The following is a 25,245-nucleotide window of genomic DNA, read 5'->3' as shown; positions in this document are numbered from 1 at the left end:
CAGGGTGAAGAAAGAGATCCCGACATAGCCGATGAGTAGTGATGATAAATGGCCACGATGACACGTCACTGGCTTAGAAAACAGTAGGAGGGAACCTGACATACATCTTTTTACTCAATTCTCTGGGAAGAAGCATCTTTCCCTTCTGGCTGGAGTTGTCCCGATCAGTGCCTCTCAAACTATTTATGGTAAAGGGTCAGTTGTTAAAATTTCCGATCGTGGACAGATAATTTTGAAAAATGCGATAAAAATTAATTACTAGAAAGATGAAATGAAAACAATTTAAATCTTAATTTTTTATTTTTTTTTAAAGATTTTTTTTTTTTTATTTATTTGAGAGAGAGAGAGAGAGAAACAGCATGAGAGGGGAGAGGGTCAGAGGGAGAAGCAGGCTCCCCGCTGAGCTGGGAGCCCGATGCGGGACTCGATCCTAGGACTCTGGGATCATGACCTGAGCCAAAGGCAGTCGCCTAACCAACTAAGCCACCCAGGTGCCCCTCAATTTTTTATTATTAGATTCAGCAGATACAAAATTACTCGGCCACACTGCTGTACGAGTTTCCAAACCTTACTTTTAATTTCTGTATGAATGACAGGATGCATGAGCAGAAAAATAAAAAGTAGTGTTTGCACAGACTTCTTTGATCAAGCAATTTTACTTCCAGGTATTTGTCTACAGATACACCTGTACATAAGCAGAACAAGATATGTACAGTGCAGGTGATAATGGCAAAAGAATGAACACAAGCTAAATGCCCAGAAACAGAGGTCTGGCTAAATAAATTATTGCACATCCAAGGGATGAAATGTTATGTAGCCCTTAAAAATAATGAGAGACACCTTTACATGTACTGATAGGATGAGCTCTCCAACATGTATTAAGTGGAAAAAAAGCAAGGTGAAGAAAAGGGTTATGATATGCTGCCATTTGCATGGAGGGAAAAAAAACATCTATGTTTAGAAATGCATCCACTAGCTCTGGAAACATACACGAGAAACCTAACAGTGGGTACCACTGGGGAAGAGCATGGGTGGGGAGTAGGAGGGGAAGAGAGACTTATACTTTCTCTGTATTATCTTTTTTTTAAAAGATTTTATTTTATTTATTTGAGAGAGAGAGACAACAGTGACAGAGGGAACACAAGCAGGGGGAGTGGGAGAGGGAGAAGCAGGCTTCCCGCGGAGCAGGGAGCCCGATGCGGGGCTCGATCCCAGGACCCCGGGACCATGACCTGAGCTGAAGGCAGACGCTTAACAACTGAGCCACCCAGGCGCCCCTTTCTCTGTACTATCTTAAAGGTACCTTTTGAATTTTTTATCATGACCATGAATTACCTACTGAGGGAGTGGCAGGTACTCTGAAGGACTAACGCAGGAAGGTATGATGGATTTATTGGGAAGGGAGCGCTAGCGAGGGGAGGCAGGGGCCGTCCCTCTGAGGAGGTGACATCTGAGTTGAGACCCTGAGTTGAGACAAGAGGAAGCAGCCATGCAGGGGTGTGGGGATGAGTGTTCCAGACAAAGGGAATATCAACTAAACCTTTGTCACCAGCTCGTCAGCAGTGCTGGTTACTGTAAAGAACTGGAAGGTACATCAGGTTTACTGGAATTTCCTCCCAAGTAGTTACTGAGCTCCTATAAAAACCAAGGTGCCTTGGGGTGCCTGGGTGGCTCAGTTGGTTGGGCGTCTGGCTCTTGATTTTGGCTCCGGTCATGATCTCAGGGTCGTGAGACAGAGCCCCTCATCGGGCTCCACGCTCAGCGGGGAGTCTGCTCAGGATTCTCTCTCTTCCTCTGCCCCTCCCCCACCCCTTGTGCATGCATGCTCTCTCTCTGAATAAATAGATGAAATCTTTACCAAAAAAAGCACAACCCCCCCCAAACCTAGGTGCCTTGCACACTACAGATGGAGCAGACACGTCCTCCTCTGCTAGGAGTGGCAGTCAGAGGCAGGTGCCGTCCTAAGTCCACTCGCTCGTGAGTCCTCACTGCGAAGCTCTTTATCACGGCTGCTTACTATATAGGCTGGACAGAGCATTGCCGAGTTCCAGCAGCGGCAGCGATCGGAGTGGTTTCTGACAGACAGGTATCCCAGAGCCCTGCATAAATGGACCCGAATGTGTCTTTTTGTCCACGGCAACCGACGCAGAGGGTGCCCGATAGCCTCCGCTAGCTGCTATTGCCCAACAGACAAGACCACCCGCTCCCGTATCTCTGAGCTTTAGTTTCTTCATCGGCAGAGTCGGGACAATAAGGTCCCGACCTCTCAGGCTTGCTGGAAGGCTTAACTGAGGTAACAGTATCTATAAAGCTCTTAGATGAGTCTGGCTTCTATTGCTGTCATCAAACCAGAGGCCTGGTCCTGAGGGGCCTGGGCTCCACGTTCTCCCTTGTCCCCTTACACTGAGCTTCTGTATTTCTGAGAGGACTAACAGTTGCATCCAGCATTGCTGTCTGAGGGGCCCAACGTGGTGACTGACAAGCACGTGACAGCACGGATCCTTGCGGGCTGCCCGAGACAGGTACCGCGGCGGGCTTCCTCCCGGCCCCCGGGTGTGATGCGGGGTCGGCAGCACGAGCGCGTACACCATGCTCCCTCACTGCCCAGTGTCCCCTTTCCAGGTGACGGCCCCATCGTATTCCTGCGCTAGCTCACCTCCAACACAGTGCTCAGCCAAGGGCTCGAAGAGGTCAAAGGTCGAAGTGGCTCCGTCGGACATGGTGATGAACTTGCGGTGCCCGTAGGGGTGTGGCGACCTCACCCTTCCCATCTTCCCATACAAGGCGGTTTGGATGTGTCCACTTTTCCCCCAGATCAATGGTGGAATGTATCTAAGAAAGCAAGAGAGGAGAGCTCAATTTCCACCACCCTCCTTGAACAATGCATGGAGACATTTTCGAGCAAACGTCTTTCAACCTACTTGAGTTCTTTTCCTGACAAGTTCTGCATGCGAAGCGTAGATATGGGATTTTCTTTACCTTACATCCATGCCATGATTGGCCTCCTTTCCCCATTTACTAATACAGCCTGTATCAGATTAGCTTTAGAAATCACTGGAACATGCTTATACAGACAGGATTTCAAATTTACAGTGTTAAGTAATTCAATATGAGTTATTTCTGTAATGTAGATGAAAAAGAAAGCAACTAATACATTTTGAACACATGCTACGTGACAGAGTTAGCCTCATTATCAAATGAGCTAATGTATATAAAATAGTTAGCACACTGCCTACACTCAGTAAATGCTCACTTCTTTGCCTTCCCCTGACAAGACCGGCCCCAGCTACAGTGGTTACCCTGTTAACCAAACCTGCTGCTCTCCCAAGAGCCTGTAAGTGCCTTGTGTGGGTGTTGCAGGGTGCCCTCTACGCTCTGGAGAACGTGCTGGAAGGGCAGAGCAGTGTAAATATTTGTTGGGCTAAATGAAGGGTAAAGGCTTGTTAGCCTAAGCAAGTCATGACGCCACCCTAACAACCGTCTTTCGTGAAAACACAGAGTGACTCTGGTCCCTGGGAGTCAATGCAAAAATCCCAAACTAGTTAATTACTGGGAAAACAAGGTACTCTGTTACAACTAAGAAATGATTATAGTTCACAACCACAGCACAGGATGATCCCATTTCCTGAAACTGCCACTGTTTTCTCTTGCCCAGCTTTGAGCCCAGGCCTGGTGGTTGGCCAGGATTTGTGTTCTATGTAAACTAGAGTCATAGAACATAAAATATGGTAATGACATCCATCCTTCATCTCTGTATTCTAGCACAGTGGTGAGCATTTTTTTAAACATTTATTTTTAGAGAGAGAGAGAGCAGGGGGAGGGGCAGAGGGAGAGGGAGAAGCAGACTCCCTGCCGAGTGGGGAGCCCGATGTGGGGCTCGATCCCAGGACCCTGAGATCGTGACCTGAGCCGAAACCAAGAGTCAGAGGCTTAAGTGACTGAGCCACCCAGGTGCCCCGTGGTGAGCATTTTCTTAAGGGTTTACCTTAACCTATTTCCCAATTCATGCCTATCATTTCTATCATACCAGTTGATCCTAAAAACCCTCCTTAAATTAAACCAGATTTACTTTTTTTTTTTTTTACTAATTCAGGAAGTCTCCACAAATTTAAGAGAAGTGAAGCTATCACCTTAAGCAAGCCAATTCCCAGGCAAACTTCCTCAGTGAGGGTGGGGAGGAGAGGAAAGATTATTTTAAGACCTTACGACATGAAGCCACTTGCCAGCATGACACCACAGGTACAAATCTTCGTGCCAAGGCGACGGCATTTGGGAGGCAGAGAGAAGCGTTTATAAGAGATGAGTGGATTATGACAGCAACAAAAAGCAAGCCTATAAAAATAACATCAATTGGACAACTCAGTATTATACAAGATTTAGCTACAGCATTTATAAAGGGTTTCAGACAATAAATTATGCATAGGGGGAGAGAAGTGATCCAAGAAACCAAATTCCTGGTTGCTCCCAGAGGAAAATTCAAAGATAATTTTGTTTATAATATAAATTAAAAATAGAAATGTGCTGAGGTTAAACAGGACAGAAGAAATATGAATTAAATTTCATATACGTATCTTCTGATCTTGTTTAGAATACAATATAATGTCAGAAAATGACAAAAGAATAAAATAAAATCTTCTCTTGGCTAGTCCCAGATTTCCCAGGTAATGATGACACGTGTGGTCATCCTGATACTGCCCCCGAGATTCAGGGTCATGTCACCTCTCTGAGGTGGCCTCCAGCCTCTACTCTCCGGCCTCCGCCTGCCCATGGAGGGAAAACAAAACACGTGAGCCCGGCCATCCCCCTCCACAGCACGGGTCCTAAGTTGGCCTAGGAGGCCTGCCATGCCCTTCCTGCTTACATCTTTCTGTGTAAGTTCCGATAAACCTGAGCCACTGGCCCATCTCCACTCCAAAGAGGTACGCCTCCTGCTGCGCTATTTTTATCCCAAGAGCCTTTGCTCAAGCTGTTGCTTCTGCCTGGAATACTCTCCTTTTCTCCTTGCACACCCAATTTTTCTGCTCCCCAGCTACTATCTGTTTTTCAAGACTCCCTTCCAATCAGGCTGCTGGGGGAGCTGACCCTTCGCTGTGCCCCCCCAGCAAAGCACCCTGTGCATAGCTCCGTCCTGGCATCCAGAGGGCCTGATTGATATGAGGGCTCTTTTCAAGCACATTCCTCCCCACCACCTGCAGGAGCCAGGCTTGTCCATCTTTGCGTCTATCCCCGGGGCGCTCCACACACTGAGTATGAAGGGAGGACGGCTGGATGAACAGAGAGCAGACCCACATAGTAGATCTGAGAAGGCACAGAAAAAATAACATGCACCCTAATAATATGAGTTGGACTATAGCATGATTGGTGTTTGGTTACTGTCCTCTTTCCAGGCCACCCAGCACCATTCTCAGAGAAAATCCTGAGGTGGGCGTGTGTCCGTGCACGTGGGTCCGTGTGTGTGTGCACATGTGTGTGTGAGAATACGTGACTGCCTCAGGATCACTTGGGGACTTTCTCACTTCAGTGTGAGGTCAGTTGTGCACAGTGGGCGTTTCCCAATCTTTAATTTTGTGACAATACCACCTACTGATAAAACGCCATTTTCAGTGAACTTCACAATAACACGACACCAGAGTTTACCAAATTGAATTTTTAGACAGCATTTACTGGGGCGAAGTTTTGCTGTGTGTTTTCATTTGTTTATATAAGTTATCCACAGGTCACACGAAAAAATTAAAAAACGAAAAACTAGAATGGGTATAACTGGTTACATGGTTTGGGTCAAGGAGGAAATACGGACCAAAACAATAGAATATTTTGCAATTTGTATAAACATATAAGCACTTAAGAGATGCTGGGAAGTGTACATGGAGGCATCGGCTTTACTCTGGGTCTGGCCCTTCAGAGAGAAGCCTAGCAGCTTCTGCCTTTACCTCCTTGGGAACCTGGCGCCATGCTCTAAAGGAGCCGGGGCTTGACTACCCGGTGACGAGAGGCACCCCCTAGGGGGCTAGAGACACAGAACTGAGCGCTGTGTGTGTTTTAAATTCCCAGCACCATCAAACTGTCTTCCAAAACAGATGGACCAATTTACATTTGCAACAGTTTTGCACGGAAGTACCTGTCTTCCTCACCTTCATCAGTAATTAGCACTGTCAATCTTTCACATTTTGGCCATCATGATGGGCAAAAAAATGGGCATTTAACTTCAATTTGTGTTTCTTAAGATGGACCCAATCTGTGGAAAACAAGTTTCTTATTTGAATTTGCATCTTCCCAATTCATATGTTTACCGGGCATGCCTATTTTTCTTTTTTTTTTTTAAAGTTTTATTTATTTATTTGACAGAAAGAGACACAGCGAGAGAGGGAACACAAGCAGGGGCAGTGGGAGAGGGAGAAGCAGGCTTCCCACCAAGCAGGGAGCCCGATGTGGGGCTCGATCCCAGGACCCTGGGATCACGACCTGAGGCGAAGGCAGACGCTTAACCGACTGAGCCACCCAGGTGCCCTAACGTATATTTTAATTTTATATTATATAACCTTCGTATTTTTTTTTTTAAGATTTTATTTATTTATTCATGAGAGACAGAGAGAGAGAGAGAGAGGCAGAGGGAGAAGCAGGCTCCCAAGGAGCGGGGAGCCCGATGCGGGACTCGATCCCAGGACCCTGAGATCATGACCTGAGCCGAAGGCAGACGCTTAACCATCTGAGCCACCCAGGCGCCCTATAACTTTCGTATTTTGTGGTTAAATTTGTTAGTTTTTTTTTTTTAAGTTTTTTTTTTAAAGTAATCTCTCTACCCAGCAAGGGGCTCAAACTCACGACCCTGAGATCAAGTCACACGCTCCTCCGACTGAACCAGGCTGGTGCCCCAAATTTGTTAGGTTTTTCTATTAAAACCTTTGTGTTTTACATTTTGTTTTAAAAAGAGCTATTCTAGCACCCCTTTTTAAATATATTCCCCAGTATTTTCTTCTATTATGCCTATAGTTTTAAAAAAATGTATTACCCTTAAATCTGTTTATTTTTGTAAATGACGCAAAGTAAAGATAGTTCATTTTTTTCCTGACAGTTAGCTAATTAACTATACCATAAATGGTTCATCCTTTCCCTACTGATTTTAACTGTCATCTTTAATATGTACCAAGCTCCCAATTAAACATTTAGATATTTTTCTATATTTTCTTTTCTGATTCATTGATCTATTTGTCTATTCTTGTGCCAGTACGACTCTGGCTTAATTAATACAACTTTCTGGACTATTTCGAGTATTGACAGTGCAGGCCTGTACTTTTCCTTTTCAAAATTTTCTTGGCAGATTTTCGGCATTTTATTTTCCAGATGAACTACAGGATTAGCTTGTTCCATGAAAATTTCGGGATTTCTAATTGTTAACACACCAAACTTATATATTACCTTGGGGAAAATTGACATCTTTACAGTTTTTACTTGTCCCACTAAAAGACATGCTGTACCTCTCTATTATTCAGGCATTTATGTCCTAGAGTAAAACTTTATAGCTTGCTTCACATTGCAATACTGTTTTTACTCTACGAATTTGCATGCATTTCTACATTTTTTAAAAAAGCTATTCTTAGAGTTAGCATCTGGGCATGTTTTACTCCTAGCTCCCTGAAGGCAGAGGCAATATCTTCTGTACTAACACTTAGGCTAGGCTGTCCAATGTTGTGCTGTGGCCAGTGATTAATAAATGCTTGTTATAAATAAACGATTGTTACTAAGAAAGAAGCTAGACCACAACGAAATCTAGAGGCCGGCATGTCCTGATCTTCTGAACCTATCTGTAGGCAACACCTGGCTATACTAACAGAATTGCCCAATGGGAAAGCCCACAAGGGAAAATCGGGAACCCCCCTCCCACCCATGTCCCTCCATATACACACACACACAGCGTTCGGGCAGATGGAGTTCACATCAGCAAGGACAGATGGTTGCTGGGCTGTTTACAAAAGAGCTGGAAAAAAAAAAAGTTGACTACTGCTTATCTTTGCCCTCAATCTGTGAGTGACCAATCAATTCTTTCCTATGGGACCCAGGTTCTTTGGTTGACATCAAACTACTTTACAGCAATCAGATCCAGTTAGCTGTCATTCCCTCTGATTCTCTCCAGCAGCCCTCTAGCAAACTGGCAGAGGGCTGGCACACATATGTCATCTGAGACTGTGCCCCCCGCCCCCTCTCCCCGCATGCAGGTCCCTTTCCGTGAACCAGATGCTCAGCAGCAGCTACGCCTTGGCTAAAATTTTATGTTTGTTTCAGACAAGATACTAGGGTTAAAGTAACACAATCCGACCCCAACTAACTTAAGAAGGGACTATGCTGGGGTGCTCACCAAATGGACAAGAGGCTGGAGGACCAGGCTTGAAGCGGGTAAGCTCTAGGAAAGAAATTGGGGCTGCTGTATGAATGTGCTGTTTACACAGTCAGCAGCACCCCCAGGAGGCATGCTCCAGGAGTGGGGTGTCTCAAAGAAGGGAATTTGGGGGGGGGCGGGGCACCTTGATTTATTACCTGCATGCAATAGGAGAGAAGGACTTCCCCAAGAGGAAATTTGTGTGCCCTTGGAGAGGAAGAACGGGTGCTGGGCAGCCAGAAAGTGACACATGCTTCCCACAGGTTTTAGGCTAGACTTGTCTTTGCTTCAAGAGGCTGCTTTCGTGCCCCTGATATCCCACAGCCCTCTTCAAACCATCATGTTCCCATCTAATTCCTCCAAAGTCTCTTCTTTCTGTCCTTGTTCCCAACGTTGGTCCCAACTCAGCATTTCCCATAATTCCCAAATTTACTTTGAAGCATCTGCTTCCCCTATAACACAGTGTAGATCAGAAATGGGCACCTCACTTGCTCAAGTGCTCTTTTCTCGCACACACCCATCCTTCTGAAAGCAAACTTACAAGTTTGTGCTGTTTTCTTTAAAGGAGAAATCTAGAAAAGTAGAGTTTTTATGACTCCTGGTCAATGATCTTTGCTGTCTTAAAGTAGCACATTTTGTGTGACCCATCACTTTGCCCCACTATTTTTCGGAGGTAAAATTCACAAAACATGAAATTAACCATTTTAAAGCTCCCAATTCCCTGGCATTTGGTCCATTCACAATACTGCACAATCATCGCCTCTGTCTGGTTCCAGAACATTTCTTCGCTCCCAAAGGAGACCTCATAGGTGTTAAGCAGTCACTCCTCATTCTCCCCTCCCTACCGCCCCTGGCAACCACTCATCTGCTTCCTGTTTTATGGAATTACATATTCTGGATATTTTACATAAATGGAATCATTGAATATGTGACTTTTGTCTCGTGAGTTTTTCACTTAGCATAAAGTTTTTGAGGTTCATCCATGTCCTAACATGGACCAGTACTTCATTCCTTTCTATGGCTGAATAATATTTCATCATATGCATACACCAACCACTTTTTCTGTATCCATTCATTAGCTGATGGACATTGGGTTGTTTCCACCTGTTGGCTATTGTGAACAGTGCTGCTGTGCACATTTGTATACAAGTTTTTGTTTGAATACCTGTTTTCAGTTCTTTAGGGTATATCTAGGAGCAGAATTTCTGGGTCATATGGTCATTCTATGCTTCACTTTTTGTGCAACCTCCAAACTTTTTTCCATAGTGGTTGCACAATTTTACATTCCCACCAGCAATACATGAGGGTTCCAGTCTTCCCACATCCTCACCAACCTTTGTTATTTTCCTGTTATTTTTTTTTAATTGTTATAGCCATCCTAGCGATATTGAACATCCCTACTACTTTGACTCAAGGCCATTTCCTTCCACTCTGTCTCTACTTCCATCTCTACTTTTAATATTTATCACAATTTTAAAAATGAATTTGTTGATAAATAAATACACATAACCAGTCTTGTTCACTTCACAATGGCTATTGTCGGTAGAAAGGATTGAATCGGAATAAAATTGGCAATAGTCAAAACTGCATGTGGTATAATTTAGCACTATCTAAAAATTGACAAAAGAATCCAGTCTTCAAAAAAATATTAGAATCCAGTTTTCATAAAAGCATTTAGACTTGCAAAATTTAACCTAGAGAATGGGACTTGGGAATAACAGCCATGAGAGAACTTGCTACAGCAGAAGCTTTGGTCAGTAGCTTATAAGATGGACAAAAAACCGATTCCAAGCTTTGTAGAAAAATTTAAATGGAAAACAAACCTGATGAAGATAAAATTTAACTGTATCATATTAAAAAAATCATCACGGAATCAAATTGTCTCAGTAGAATTTGTTCCAGAAAATATTCTCTGAAATGATTTGTTAGCCTAACTTTGATGAAAATAATTGTATTTTAAATATCCTTGGGTTCAGCCCCTCCTGACTTTTTCCAATGGGAGTGCAGGTGGTTGGAACTCAGCTCACACTCTCTTCCTACATGTTCCCCCTTCCCGGGCCAACCAAGGCAAGAGACTCGGGACCAACAAAGAAGATGATAGGAGCTGGAGAGTAAGGAGCTGGACAGGGGAGAAGGTCTATAATGCAGGGGCCATTCGGGGTCTGTGGAGGGGTGGCTGGGCAGGCCACTTGCTGAGAAACTCCAGGGAGGTCACCTGAGTAGTCTTGCTTTTACTCTATTAAGAAGGAAATTAGAGGGCTCATGGTTTCATGGAGACAAAGGGAATGCAAGGGAAGAGTTACCATGCTTTAATTATCTGCAAGAATGAGATACAGGCGAAGGCCAAGGCCTCTGGAATCTTAGTACAGCTCAGAAACATCACCTGGAGTGAAATGTGGACCTCTCCTTTAGTGACTGTGGGCACATTAAGGGCGTTCCCCCAGGCCCTTGAACAGAGAAAGTCAAGGGTGTATGAGGTAATAACCGTGGCTCTATCACCATGAATATATTGACCTCCTTCTTTGAACACGGAGCATGATAAATTAAACTGCCATTTTTTATTTATCTGTAACACATTTTATTTATCTGAAACGACAGATGTTGTTAGCCTCATTTTATCATGGGGACCCGGAGGCCAGACAGTTAATGGCAAGGCCCTGGTCACCATGCCAACCAAGGGCAGAATTAAGACTTCCCCTGGGTCCTTGCCCACTGTGTCCACAGTGCTTACTTGGATGAGAAAATAGGCACGATGAGGACAAGTAGATGTTGTCATTACAGAAGGTCCGTCCTATGACTCCATTAGTCATCCTTTAAAAATATTGAGTTATCTAGAACCAATGCAAATGGGACTTCACATATCTTAAATAGTAAACAGCCAGCCTCTAGCTTTAAAAATATATCCAATTAAACATATGCATATTCTGGTGTTGTCCATTTTTAAGGCCACTGACAACCAGACACTTTTCAACAACATGGCAAGGCCTGTTTTTGTTTTTTGGTTGTTTTAGATTTTATTTATTTATTAGAGAGAGAGAGTGTGTGTGAGCAAGGGGAGGAGCAGAGGGGGAAGGACAGAGACAAGCAGACTCGGCGCTGAGCGTGGAGCCCGATGTGGGCCTCGATCCCAGGACCCCAAGATCATGACCTGAGCCAAAACCAAAAGTCGGACGCTCAACCGACTGAGCCACCCAGGTGCCCCGAGCCCTGGTATTTGTTCCTGATATAGATCTGCTTATTGAGAAACAATGAATAAGGTTTCCAAGCGAGAAGCTGACAATAAACAGGAGAAAGGACAAACACTCAGACCAAGTTCTGGGGCTCCCACAAGTACAAGACAACAATGGTCATGGTGAAGGGGACCATTTGGGAGTGACCCCTTCCTCCACTGCAGTGTGGTGTGGTCATGTCTCACCCACAGCTTGGTCCTCAAGTTAAAAGGCGAAACTACGAACTATAGTCAACTAGCCCCGAACATCCCTGAAGAAGAAACACACTGTCTCAGTAAGTGGGGCTCAGGTGGCTCTCCTCCGGGGCTGGGCAGGTGGCTGGGGCTACACTAATTAAGCACAGATGGCACGGGGCGCTTGAGGTTAGGGCTGTGCTGTGGGACAAAAAACCGTGTCTTTAAATGCAAGGCCTGCTGAGCGGCCAGCACGAACATGGTAGTGTATGGGAGTGTGCATGTGTGCATGCACGCGCATGTTCCCCTCTCTCGGTGTACAGTTTGAATCTGCAAATGTGAAAAGTACATGGGATGCAACTCCACCGTATACTAGAAAGAATACCAGGGTAATACTGTAATGTTAAAAAAAAAAAAAGTAGTAAGAAGTTCCTCTTTAATTTGCACCCTGCCTAAATTCAAAGGCATTGGGCAGAATAAGGAACCCTCAACGCAGAACAATCTATCTGCAGGATTCCGTGGGGCATCCACGGCCACCTTGGCTATTCATCTAGAACTTAGTGGAGGCTTAGAAGGTCACCCAACAAAATGGCCCTTTTCTCAAGCGTTTGTGACTTTAAAATGTTAGCATTTGTGAACACAGCACTTGCCTGGAAGCCTCACATGTCCACAGGCCTTGACTTTGTTCCCTATGCAGGCTGCTCACTCCACAGACACGGGTCCGCCATTTTATACTCTGCTCCTCTCTCCTGCTGCAAGCCCAGACCAAAGGGACACTTCAGTGACCGGGCAAAAAGCAGAGGAGTTACACTGTCCTGGGAACCTCGCTTTCGGGTGGCTGATAGTGTCCTTGGCTGGCTTTATGCCAAGCACCAGCCAGGGAGCAAGGCAGGTGCTGGGACTGTTCAGGAGACATGAGCTCAGGACCCTTCCTCAGTTGCCACAGAGAATGCCCATCTCAAAAGGCCCTCTGCTCTGCTCAGAGCCCACACACAGATAAACAAATTTTCCATTTCAAGAAAAGTATCTGTCCACTGAGCAGAAAGAACTCTGACCAAGAAATTTGTTTTGAGAGCGACAACATGGACCAGAAAGGTCTCTAGGCTGGCATCTGGGACCAAACCAAAGACCTGTTATCGGGATGGCCTGCCTCGGCCTGTATGTTCTTTTGGCTCTTAGAAATTGAGTCAAGCAAATTCAGAGATTAACAAGACACAGTGCCTGCCCTTGTAGGGTTCACAATCTGGCGGTGGAAGCATGTGAGAAATACACAGACAACCCCTGTCATGGAGGAGGAGTGGGCGCTGGGGTCAGAAAGGCAGAATGGGGTGATCTGATGGGGAGGCTTAGTCACGCAGCTGAGAAGTACCCGTTTAACTCAGTGCATGATGGGGAGCGTTGAGGACTGAATGTCTGTGCCCTTCAACTTTCATGTGCTGACGCCCTGCCCTGCAATGTGATGGAATGTGGAGGTGGGACCTTGGGGAGGTAAGCAGGTGTAGATGAGGTCATGAGAGTGGAGCCCCAAGATGAGACTGGTGTCCCTATAAGAAGAGGGGGAGAGACGAGAGCTCTCCCTCTCCGCCACGTGTGGCCACAGCACGAAGGCAGTCAACTGCAAGCCAGAAAGAGGACTCTCACCAGGGACCGAATCTGCTGGCACCTTCTCTTGGACCTTCCAGCCTCCGACAACAGTGAAAAATAAATATGTGTTGTTTAAGTCACCAATTTTATGGCATTCTGATATAGCAGTCTCACTTAAGACAGGGAGTCTAAGGTCCTCAGAGAGCAGGGACGTTTCTGAGCATCCAATCTCTGTGTCAAGTACTGAACTAGTCCGGTCTCTCACTGAGTCCGCACTACGGCTCTGAGTGAGGACATCGCCCCCAGTGTACAGACGAGGAAAACAGAGCCTTGACTTGCTTTGTGTTGCAAGGTCAGGATTAGAGGACAGGTGTCTAGCTTCAGTTCAGAGCCTTTCTCACTGCGCCCCAGTCAAGACACATCAACTCCCTCAACCAGAGGCTAAAGTAACAAACATCTTTGCGCCTGGTTTTTCCTCTCTGATCATTTGTCTGACTGTTATATTAAATCATGTTCCTTCCAATCGAGAATTGAATTTGTTGGAATTTCTCTCAGGTTTTCTTCACATACATTAAACAAAAAACCATTTCTTTGATTTTACATGTTTTTCACAATTGTAACCGACTCCCTAATGTTAGTGAAGTTTTTTCATGCCAGAGATCCATCTGGAGGGTAACTAATTTGAATATTCACATTTGATTACTTCTAAGACAAGGCTAGAATGTTAATAAAATCATATTGAATATTCCCCAAAGGTAATGAGACCCAGGAGAGAGGATGGGAGGTGCTGTGGGAAGGCGAGAGGTGTCTGATTTGGGGAAGCATTTTTTATCCTACATTAATGAGGGAGAATAAATTAATTAGGATGAGCATCAGTGAGGGGGGGGAGGTGGAGGGTGTGCACAGAGGAAGCAAAGCTTTGTGGCAGCTTCAGAAGTCAGAAGACTGAGCTCCAGGCCTTCCTCTGTGTGTGTATGTGTGTGTGTGTGTGTGTACATGCTTGTGTGCACACAGGGGAGGGAAGGTGTAGAAACCTTTTGAGGTCAGGAGGACATTTTATACATACTTATCCTGGATCCTGACCTTCCAGAGCTTCCTCTCCACAGGCCCTGGTTCCCTTTGTGGCCTCTCTGCCCTCATCCAGCCTGGCTGACCGGAAGCCAGCAGGTCTGTGTGAGCCCACCCCACTGGGCCTCGGCCTTCTCCAGATGTGGAGCAGACCGTGAATACACCACCCTAGTCCTGCTGGGGAGGCAGGGAAAGGACTTCATCGTTTGCTTCAAGCCTTTCATCTCGAAGTGGCATGTGGCATATTCAGCTTCCCAAACACCCATTAATAGGCTCATCAGAAATCTGCTTTGCACACAGCATTTTCCCCCACTGGAGGCAAATAATTCTTCACAGATGTCACACATTACATTTTCACTGTCGTTGCTAGATGTTCTATTCCTGAATTGCAGGATGATGCACAGGAAAATTCCAATGCAGAGATGTTTTCTTTCTGCCCGAAATGACCAAAAGTGGCCTGAGGAAACAAAAGAGGAATCATCTTCTGTTCCTGGAACTGGCTTCTAAACATGGGATGGAGGCCTCCAGGCTGCGGGGGCACACCTATGACCCATCCTGTATCCTGTGCGAGCTATAAAACGTGAATGTTAGGACAGGCACAGGAGTTACAATAAAACCGCTTAAAAAGAAACCACACTCTTTTGTTTCAAGGAAAAATAAACTCAGTTCTAAAGTTCAAAGAAAATCAGTTAGAAATCCTCAGAATTGTATTCCCAAGTTATATGCATCTGATCCCATTATCTTTCTGCTAAACAAACAGCTCTTAGGACTGGCCACACCCCTGGAGATGAAAGCACGATCCTCTTTCCGGTCTATCTCAACCTGGTCTTGACACTGCTTTCAGTAGGCTGGGAGCTTATTAAGAGGCTCCATCCAGGGTTCCACCCGACAAATGCCATCCATGAAAGAGCTAGTCCCGCCAAGAGCCAGTAGGAGACTGTAGTGCAAACTCGCTCGGCTCACCCATGCTTTGCCCAGAACCCGCTCCTTCCTGGTCTCACCCTTCCTGTTGCTAAATTATGGATTTGGAAAACCTGCTCCTGCTGACCAAACAGGACGTGTGCTGACACACAGCCCACGGAACACCTCTGTTTTGTCCGTGTCTCCCCCGCAGAGACCCCTCTCCTGTCACCCACACAGATGTCAACCATCTGCTCTTTGCCCAATCCACGATTGTCTTTTGTCCGCTTCTCAGCCCAAGGCCACCTCAAAATCTGTGCCCAGCCTGGGCAGGATGAAAGATGGAAGCCAAAAAGTCCCACTGCGTTTGCTACTATTCCGAGTGGGGGAAACCCAGACTCTCTAAATGTGAAGTTCCTGGAAGATCCACCTGGGATGTCCTTTAGAAACCCCTGAATCAAGAGATGGTGTCTAGGGCGCCTGGGTGGCTCAGTTGGTTGAGCGACTGCCTTCGGCTCAGGTCATGATCCTGGAGTCCCGGGATCAAGTCCCGCATCAGGTTCCCTGCTCAGCGGGGAATCTGCTTCTCCCTCTGACCCTCCCCCCTCTCATGTGCTCTCTCTCTCTCTCTCAAATAAATAAATAAAATCTTTAAAAAAAAAAAAAAAGAGATGGTGTCTAAGAGTTAAAATGTTGGCATGCAACATCAAGCACGTGTCTTACTTTTCTTTCACGTGCAGAAAATAATTCACAAAATGGCAAGCCGTGACATTAGAAAAAAGAGGGGTTCTTAAAAGATTTAAAAAAAAACGCTTCTTTGGTCAGTAATTATTGATATCGTTACTAAAAACCCACATTCAAAACCTGACTCCATCCCTGTTCCCAGGGAGTTCACAATCACAAGAAGGTAAGAAGGAAATTGCGTAAGGCTCCTTCGGGCTCTGGAGAGATTGGAACAAATCAACCAGCATTGGAAAACCCAGCACTACAAACATGTTAATTCTCCCTAAATTATCTATAAGTCTAACAGATACACAGTTAAAAAAAAAAAATCGTATTTGGAATCAAACAAGCATTCTAAAGTTCATATGGAAAATTGAACGGGCTATAACTGCCAAGGAAATCCTGAAAAAGCAGAGTAGCGAGGGGGGATTAGCAGCACCCGCACTGCCTATAGTAAAACATATTTAAAAACTACAAATCTGCAAATGGTATATATTCAGGATTATCAACAGAATGGAACACCCTGGAAATGTGCCTAAATACATCCAAGAAATGTAGTAGGAGAAAAAGGTGGCATTTCAGTAAATGGGGTAAAGTTGGACTGTTCAATAAAGGGTGTTGGGTAAAGGGTAGCCACTGATGAAAAATTAAGTTGCAGCCACACTTCGTGCCAGGATATGTTCCAGAGAGACCGAGCATTTCAAAACAGAGAATACAGTACCGTACATGTGCTAGAAAAAAGTGTGGAATTAAAAAAAAAAAATCGTACAATGAAGGCCTTTCTGAGAAAAAACAGAAACGCCCGAAGCCAAAAGAAACAATCAAAAGATTTGACTATGCAAATATATATATATTTTAAATCTGCCTGGCAAATACCACCATGCGCAAAATCAAAAGACAGAGGACAAACTGAGAACAGATATTTGCAACTCATACCACAAAAGGCTAATTTCCTCAGCACATAAAGAACTCTCCCAGGTGATTGGGAAAAAGACCAATGACCATCAGGAAAATGGGTGGTGGCTCCAAATAGGCAATTCATAGAAATAGAAATAAAAATAGTTCTTAAATGTAAAAAAGATGCACAGCCTCTTTCATAAGAGGAAATACAAATGGCAGGAAAATATTTTTTATCTACCGGATTGGCAAATAGAAAAAAGTAGGAGAACCCCTTCTGTTGGCAAGGTGTGGGGGGGAAGAGATGCTTCTAGTGTATCCTATATGGATATGTGGGCATCATAACATAAATGCAAAATTATGTTACAGCGCTGTGAAAGTAAAAGGCTAGAGACAAGTGAAGCCTCCATCAGCAGACGAATGAAACAAAGGGCTCCCCACTATGGAATACCAAACAGCCTAGACGTATATGGTGGATATGCTTCGTACACTCGTGTGGAAGAGTCCTCGGTGATATTTCATGAAGAAAAGCAAGGTGCACAAGAGCATGTATATGGTATAGCTACTCTGTGCAATAAAAGGAAAAGAAGTAAGTGAGTGTGTATTGTGTACATAAGTGCTGTTTTTGCGTGGAATAATCATAAAACTGGGAACACTGGTTCAAGGCATATGCGGGCTGATTATAAATTTCCTCTGATAAGCGTGGGAGCCCATGGACAGCGAGGCCAACACTCAGGAGAGAACAAGGTCACACACTCTGCTGCTTGGGGAACTTCTGGGAAACAGCCACTGCTTCTTGAGCTAGGTGAGCCCTGAGCTGAAAGTAAAAAGAAGGAAATGATGCAGCTGCTCTGGAGCTTTCAATGAGAGGAACACAGTTCCAAAGAACTGAAAGAAGCCACTGTTGGCGGCTGTGGTTGAGCTCTGTTAAAATGGCCGCCCTCTCCTACAGCATGAGAACACAGAAAAATATTTCCTCAAATAGTCAACAACTCCACCCTTGTGAAGACTTGCCGCAGCTCAGGCACCAAACCTTCATTCTTGTCCACGTGACAAGACGGAGTGCCACAAGACCACACAGATAAGCATGTTCTAGAAAGTTCTGCTAAAGCAAAGTGTATCTCTCTTTGCACGTGAAGGACAAATGCGAAAGGCAGCAAGCGGCTGATGTCACTGCTTATACTTATAACCGGCAACGAACTGCACAGGACTTTCAAAACCACAAAGGATGAAACGTATGTTCAGAGGCCTCTTGATTTTATTTCTTTTTTTTAAATATTTTTTTTTAAAAGATTTTTATTTATTTATTTATTTATTTGACAGAGAAAGACACAGCGAGAGAGGGAACACGAATGGGGAGTGGGAGAGGGAGAAGCAGACTCCCTGTCGAGCAGGGAGCCCGATGTGGGACTCGATCCCGGGACTCCAGGATCATGACCTGAGCCGAAGGCAGTCGCTTAACCAACTGAGCCACCCAGGCGCCCTGATTTTATTTCTTAATAGTTTGAAACAGCTAGAAGAAATAAAAAAATTAAAATTCATCCAAATTCTCACGACCTTTATGAAACTATTTTTTGTTTCCTTTTTACCTGTGTCTATTTGAATACAGAGGATTTAACGTAGTTTTAATAATAATATGTACGTATTACGTAATTTTGTCTTATGCTTATACCCCCACTTTGTCCGTTTCCTCATACACATGGTCATCATCCTAAGTTCTAGATGACCACACACAATTCTGTCCTGCTTATCAGCTACAGTTTAGGGAGCAAACATCTATGCGGCACCTTCCATGGGCGCATTACCTAATCTGACTTACCCCTTACAGCAATCTTACTGTTGGGAACCAACCCCCCCTTCATTTATGGACTAGGAAACCGAGCGTCCAAAGATCTAGTAAGTAGTAGGCCCTGCCTTTAAACCCCATGGTGTGTCTGACCTGAAACAATGCCGGGAGGAATATCTCCCCATGTTTCGTTTTTCTCTTTCTAGATTTTTTTTTTCATTTCTGCCAACATTTGTGTCCAGAGTCCAACAAGATGCCGCCTCACCTTTCTCCACTCCCAATTCCTGCTTCTGAGAGACAGCTATTTTCAAGTCTTTTAGGGTCCTTGTCACCCCATCCTTGTCTCCGTATTTCTGGAGGCCACGCTTGGCCTGCTGGCTCTTTCATGCCAGTTTCTGTGTCACCTCCTGCATTTGCCACTGTGGAAGCTGTCGGCTGTCTTCCACCGCCCGGAACATACAGTGTCCCCTCCTCTGCTCTTTTCAACCTTGTTATAGCAATTTTCAGTGTTCATATGATTATGTAAATATTAGTCACAACTAAGTCATGTATTGTATCCTTTGTGTGTGTGTGTGTGTGCAGCTCTTTATTTCCCCCAGGTTTTCACTTTTGGCATTTCCTCATTAGCTGAGCGCACCAACCACCAGCTTATTTCCAAACTCCGAGCGACACTACGTTTCTGCACAAAGGCATGAGGCAATCAATCTGGGGAGCCCTCCCTCCATCCTGTGAGGCCCCTCGTCTCCTTCCTGCATCTTGGGCCCCATGGCCACTCTTCCTTCCTTCCTTTGGTGGAGGCTGGCTGACTTTCACTAGCCTCTTGAGAAAAAATGAATTGGGGGCGGGGGGAGGGAAAAGCCTTCTTTTGAGAGAAACTCTCCATGTCTGAAAATGCCTTTATTTTACCCTCACACTAGGGTGAGTCTGGCTGGTATAGAATTTTAAGTTAGAATTCATTTTTACCTCAGGATTTTGAAGGCCTTGCTCCACTGTCATCCAGCTTCTGGTCTGCTGTTGACATCTGGGGTCATTCTGACACCTGATCCTCATGTGCCATCTATGTCTTTACCTTCTGCAAGTTTTGCGATCTTGCTTTGTTGCCAGGGTTCCAAAATGTCATCAAGTGCCTCCCCTGGGTCTTTCTCATTCTCTGGATTTCAGAAGCTCTTCCAATCTGGAGTTTCAGGCCCTACACTCATGGGTCAGCAAGGGGATACTTCTCTGATAATTTCTTCCCTTCCGCTTTCTCTAGCCTCTTTCCGGAACTACTATTATTTGGATATTAGATTTCTTAGGACTGATCCTCTGATTTCTCTTTCACTTTCCATCCTTTGTCTATTTATTCTACTTTCTGGAAGAGATCCTCAATTTTATCTTTGAATCCCTCTATTGACCTTCTTCATTTGTGCTCCAAAAGCTCCTCCTGTTCTCAGAATGTTCCAATTTTAGTCTCTTCTTGCCACACGGATGGCAAGTATGCCCATTACGGGTTTTCTTTACTTTGGCTCATTTCACTGTGTTTCCTCCACTTCCTTTCTTCCGCTTGCTTTCGATCTGTCTTTCATGTTCAAGGCTTTCCTCCTCTGTCCAGCGACTCCTGGTTGTCTGCTCCTACTGCAGGGTGAGGTGCTAAAAAGTAGATGCACGGTGTGCTGACTACATGGGCAGACCTGTCCATCTGTGGGCTCCAGCCTCTCTGTTAGAGGACCCTCAAATAATAGTATCTCTGGGACTTTTCTCCTGGGCTGGTCAGTTTCCCCAGAGGCGAAGCCTCCCATCTCCTGGGGGAACCTGGTCATGGCTGCGGCCTTCCATGCACAGACTCTATGGCCTGGTGCCTCACTCTCACTCTTAACCTGTCATCACCTAGCTGTGTGAGAGGGGACGAGACTGGGGAACTTTCCTCCAATCTGCACATTTTCAGATGTGTTTCACGCCCCATCCTCAGAGGTACCTGGAGCTTCTGGTTCCTGAGCCTTCAACTCAGCCCAATTCTTGTAGGGTTCTTATTCTGCGGGTCTGGGTTTCCGCTTTCTCTGGCCTTCTAAGTTAGTTTCTGCTCGTTCATCTGCTTTCCACCCATCTGCTCCTATCTCCTCTCCCGTTCTCTATGTTCTTGAGAATTTGTGCCTTTTTACCCTTTAGTATCACTTTGGTGGGGATTCAGGAAGTGGTGAAAATGAACATGTGTTCAATCTACCACTTTTAATCAAGACTTCTAGCTTTCCCTGTGTTTAAATGACTCCTTTGGGTTAAATTCATAATAATGGAATCAACATTTTTACTCCTTTATTTAGGATCTGTGTATTCATGTATTCACTCAACAAACATTTTGGGAGCACCTGCTATGTGCCAGATCCTACACTGGGCAGTGAGGACACAAGGTACAGGGTAAAGAACAGAGACTACAGGGTCCGGGAGACCAGGGTCCAGTCTCAATTCTGACACTTTGCGACTCTGGGCAAGTCAATTCACTTTGTTGAGTCACATTTACTTATTAGTTAAAAACTGGAGCGTGGAGGTGGGATGAGGAATAACGACAGCCGTTCATCCATTGTTTAATCTGAAGATGAAAGGAAACATACTGAGATCCCTGAACTTCACAACTAAAGGATAGTAGCCACCCAAGTCATGACAGTATTTGCTATTCTTGTTGTTGTGAACAGTAACTTACTTCACAACTTATCATGGGATACAGACTAATAGGAAACCTTAATGCAAACGAATGTGCTTCTGTGATGGAAGTCCCAGATGCTGTAAGACAACAGAGAAGAAGCACACACTCTGGGTGTGGAGAAGGATGTCCAGGGAGCCTTCCTCCAAGAGGTGCTTTCTGTGTGCTCTCAAATAAGGAGGCTGTGCAAAGGTGTGGAAGGATCCCAGGTGGAAGGATCGGCCAGTGTGAGACCCAGGAGAGAAATGTAGGGGGACCTGATGTGTTTAGAACACAAGGCGTGAGGAGAAGAAGCCAGGCTGATGCTGGACCTCACCCTACAGGCAGCTTAAAGGAGGGCTATGACACCATCACATTTGTGCATCAGAGGGTAGCTTAGTGGCCCGTGAGGTGGACTAGAAGGGGCAGCGAACAGAGACGCGGCTACGGCGTCATTCCAAACAAGGGATGGAGCCAGAAGCAAAGGACTGGGGAGGAGAGGCAGACTGAGGAGGTTCAGCTTAGGAGGTGGTGACTTTTGTTGCCATTTCGCCCCACCCCCCTAGTATTTCCTCTTGCAAAAAGTATCTAGGCATATGCTGTACCCACTTATCCATGGCGGTCTCACCAATGTTCAAGCTAATAATACTCTTAGGATAAAAACAGCTCCAGGAGTGCCTGGGTGGCTCAGCTGGTTAAGCGTCTGACTCTTGATTTTGGCTCCGGTCAAGATCTCATCAGGGTCCTGCGATTGAGCTCCGCGTCAGGGTTCCCTGGCTCGGGGGTGGGGGAAGTCTGCTTGAGATTCTCTCTCTCCCTCTGCCCCTCCCCCCGTTCATGCTCACACACTCTCTCTCTCTCTAAGATAAATAAATAAGTCTTTAAAAAATAAATAAAAATAGCTCCGATAATAGCAGCTATGCTTACTGAAGTCTTACGCATGCTAAGCATCCTAGAAATCATTTCACATGCTGTCTCTCCTTATCCTCATACCAAACCTATGAAGTACTATGACCTCCATTTTACAAGTGAAGAAGTAGAGACTCGGCGGGGTGGGGTGGCCTGGCCAGTGGGGGGCAGAGCTGGGGCTCTGGGTGGCTAACTTCCCCCTGGCACCTCACCTGCCCCTTCGCGATCATGGTGCCAACTTCAGCTAGTCTGGGTTTCTTCTCAGCCAATCGGTTGTCTGCCTTTCTCCTTCCTTCCTCAGCTTTTGTTCCCACACCCATTTCTTTGGTGGCTCTGAGCTGACTTCTCTCCTCACCCTACTTTGGAACAGTCAGCCTCAAGATCCCCTCATCATTCCGGCCCAGCTCAAAGGCCTCTGGTCCACCCTCGCCCTTCCTGACTTTTTGCGCTTGATGCCTTCCTTCTCTGGCTTCTGTGACACCCAAGGTTCCTGGTTGCCCTCCGAACCTATCTTCCTGCCTGTTTCTGGCTCCCTCACTGGCTCTTCCTCTCACCCGAACCTGCCGTAGCCACCAATCCTCAGTCTTGCTCCACTCTCTGCCTTCCCGGGCTGGCGGCTGATCTGGGACCTGCACGTCTGGCCGTCAGCTCACACCTGAGCTCTGCTGCCACATTCACGCCTGCCCACCTGCACGTCCCACAGAGCGCCCGAAAACTAAACCACTTTCCCTCAGAAGGCAGCTTCCCAGGCGCCTGGGTGGCTCAGTTGGTTAAGCAACTGCCTTCGGCTCAGGTCATGATCCTGGAGTCCCAGGATCGAGTCCCGCATCGGGCTCCCTGCTCAGCAGGGAGTCTGCTTCTCCCTCTGACCCTCCACCCTGTCATGCTCTCTCTCTATCATTCTCTCTCTCTCAATAAATAAATAAAAATCTTTAAAAAAAAAAAAAAGGCAGCTTCCCTGTGACTTCTCTATTTCTGTTCCCCAATCTATTCTTCTCTCAGCTGCTCAGTAATCTTAACATTCTCTGTGATTCAGCCCTCTCTGCCAACACCCAAGGACGTCCCATTATCCACCACACCTACTGATTCTCATTCCTTCCTAATGCCACAAGTGCTCATGGGCTCGAACCCAAACTTCTCCTTTCTGGAAATGTGAGAGCTCATGTGATCTGACCTTTTTCTCCCCCAAAGACCTGGGGCTCTCAGCTATAATCAGACAGCTCTTGGCATGCCACATCATGACATAGGGACTTGGCAAGGAGCTGGCCAGGAAGCAGCTGCGGAGACCAAGCTGGTGATGGGGCAAGAGCACATAAGCAAACAGAATCAAGGCACAGTGAGCAAAGGGCAAAGAAAGTGGCAGTTCCAAAGGCCACACAAAGAGCACCGAAAAGATCTTTAGGAATCACAAGAGAGATGGTCTGAGTCCAGCCAAATGAAGATCCATAGACCTGGGGGCAGTGGGGGAGGAGCAGAGTGGCTGTGGGGTCAGGGCAAACCAGTGACAAGGGGGAAATGTGCCAAATCATCACCCAAGCAGGCTGGCTGGAAGGCTGACAGGACAAAGAAAGAAAAGTGGGTAGATGAGGAGTGCTGGCCTGGAGAGCCAAGTCCGTTTTTTACCAGAAGTGCTTGCTTAAATGATCAACTCCGCTGGCTCCTGCTCACGCTGACCTCTCTACCTTCTCTCTTATTGCCCCACTCCTCCCAATCAACTCATCTCACAGGGTCACTCAAAACCTCAACATCCAAGCCTCCCCAGTACTTTCTCCCTCTTTCTCTAAACTCCTTTAGCATTTAACTGAATTGCTCGTTCTGACACTTCCTCACATGGGTTCCTACCAAAACTATCTCCAAACATTAGTGTGCGCTCAATGTGCGCGACCTAGCGGCCATAGAGAATTCAGAAAATTTGAAGATAGTCGCTCTCCTTAAGCCTTTCAGAATAGAGTTGGCCTGAAGAGAGATACGCACATGGGAAGATATCATTTACCTTCCTGTTGTTAGGTGGGAGCCACAGGGACGGCACAGGGTAAGGGCGAGAGAGTTCTGGAAGAGCCGGCATGTGAGGCGGCCTTGAGGGACGGACAGGATTTTGATGGACACGGAAGGTGGAAATATGAGAAAAAGGATTATGTGTGTGAGAGAGGGGATGAGTGTGATCGCCACACGGTGAACAGACTGGAAGAGCAGGTTACTGAAGAGTAACTGACTAGCTCAAAAAATACGTATGTCTATTTATTCACTGAGAGGAATCTTCCTTTATTGAAATGCCAAGGAACGAAAAGTCCCAACTGTTACGGCTTGGCAGATTTCAAATTAAAAAGAAACATATACAGTTTCTCAGTTTCTACTAGTAAGGAATTAGTGTTCAAACTTTTGTGATCTGGCCGAAAACACCAGGTCAAGGGTCTTGCCAGCAGGAGAACCTGGTGCTACCAGTCACAGAAACGTCAGGCTAGTGGTGGCAGCAGCATTAGTAGTCAGTGGAAAGGGGCGGGGAGGGGGGGGGGATATGTGACCTGCTGCTTCGCATGGATCTCTCCCCTCCCAGGAGGCCACAGATGGTTCTGGATCAACCACTGACCTCCAGGCGAGATGGTTCCCCAAATGCTCTGGGTGACGGCCTCTTTTAACGGCTGCCTCAGAAGGGAAGCTGTCTGGCTTGATGCCGTGCACCCATGCTGACCGAGAGCCCTCCCTTCATGATTAGAACCTGGCATGGGCAGAGATTTAGGGTGGGCTGACTCACTTCCGTGGCTCATGGTGACACTGCACCGCAGACAGCCACCTTGGGCAGCGGAACAGCTCTGAGGGGCACAGAGCCCTGGTGGACAGTCATCTGGGGTGTCCACAGGGGGGACATCACACCCAATCACACCAAACATCCATCCGTCAAGGATTACAGCTTTCTGTAGCAGTAAAAGCTTCGTTTCCTAGGATCTTGT

At 46.0% G+C, this 25,245-nt stretch overlaps 1 protein-coding gene across 1 annotated transcript in view; it reads right to left on the bottom strand.

The window, feature by feature from the left end:
• The window catches only part of ABHD2 (abhydrolase domain containing 2, acylglycerol lipase), a 68,073-nt gene that overhangs the window by 30,181 nt on the left and 12,647 nt on the right, over nucleotides 1-25,245 (bottom strand). Inside the window, exon 3 of the mRNA XM_081831690.1 lies at nucleotides 2,657-2,832. Within this exon, the coding sequence (XP_081687816.1) occupies nucleotides 2,657-2,832 (176 nt within the window). The remainder of the gene's footprint in view (nucleotides 1-2,656; nucleotides 2,833-25,245) is intronic.

Source organism: Leptonychotes weddellii, chromosome 9 (assembly GCF_054177405.1).
Source record: "Leptonychotes weddellii isolate Sample4059 chromosome 9, ASM5417740v2, whole genome shotgun sequence".
Classification (NCBI taxonomy): Eukaryota; Metazoa; Chordata; class Mammalia; order Carnivora; family Phocidae; genus Leptonychotes; species Leptonychotes weddellii.
This window is presented reverse-complemented; position numbering and strand designations above follow the sequence as displayed.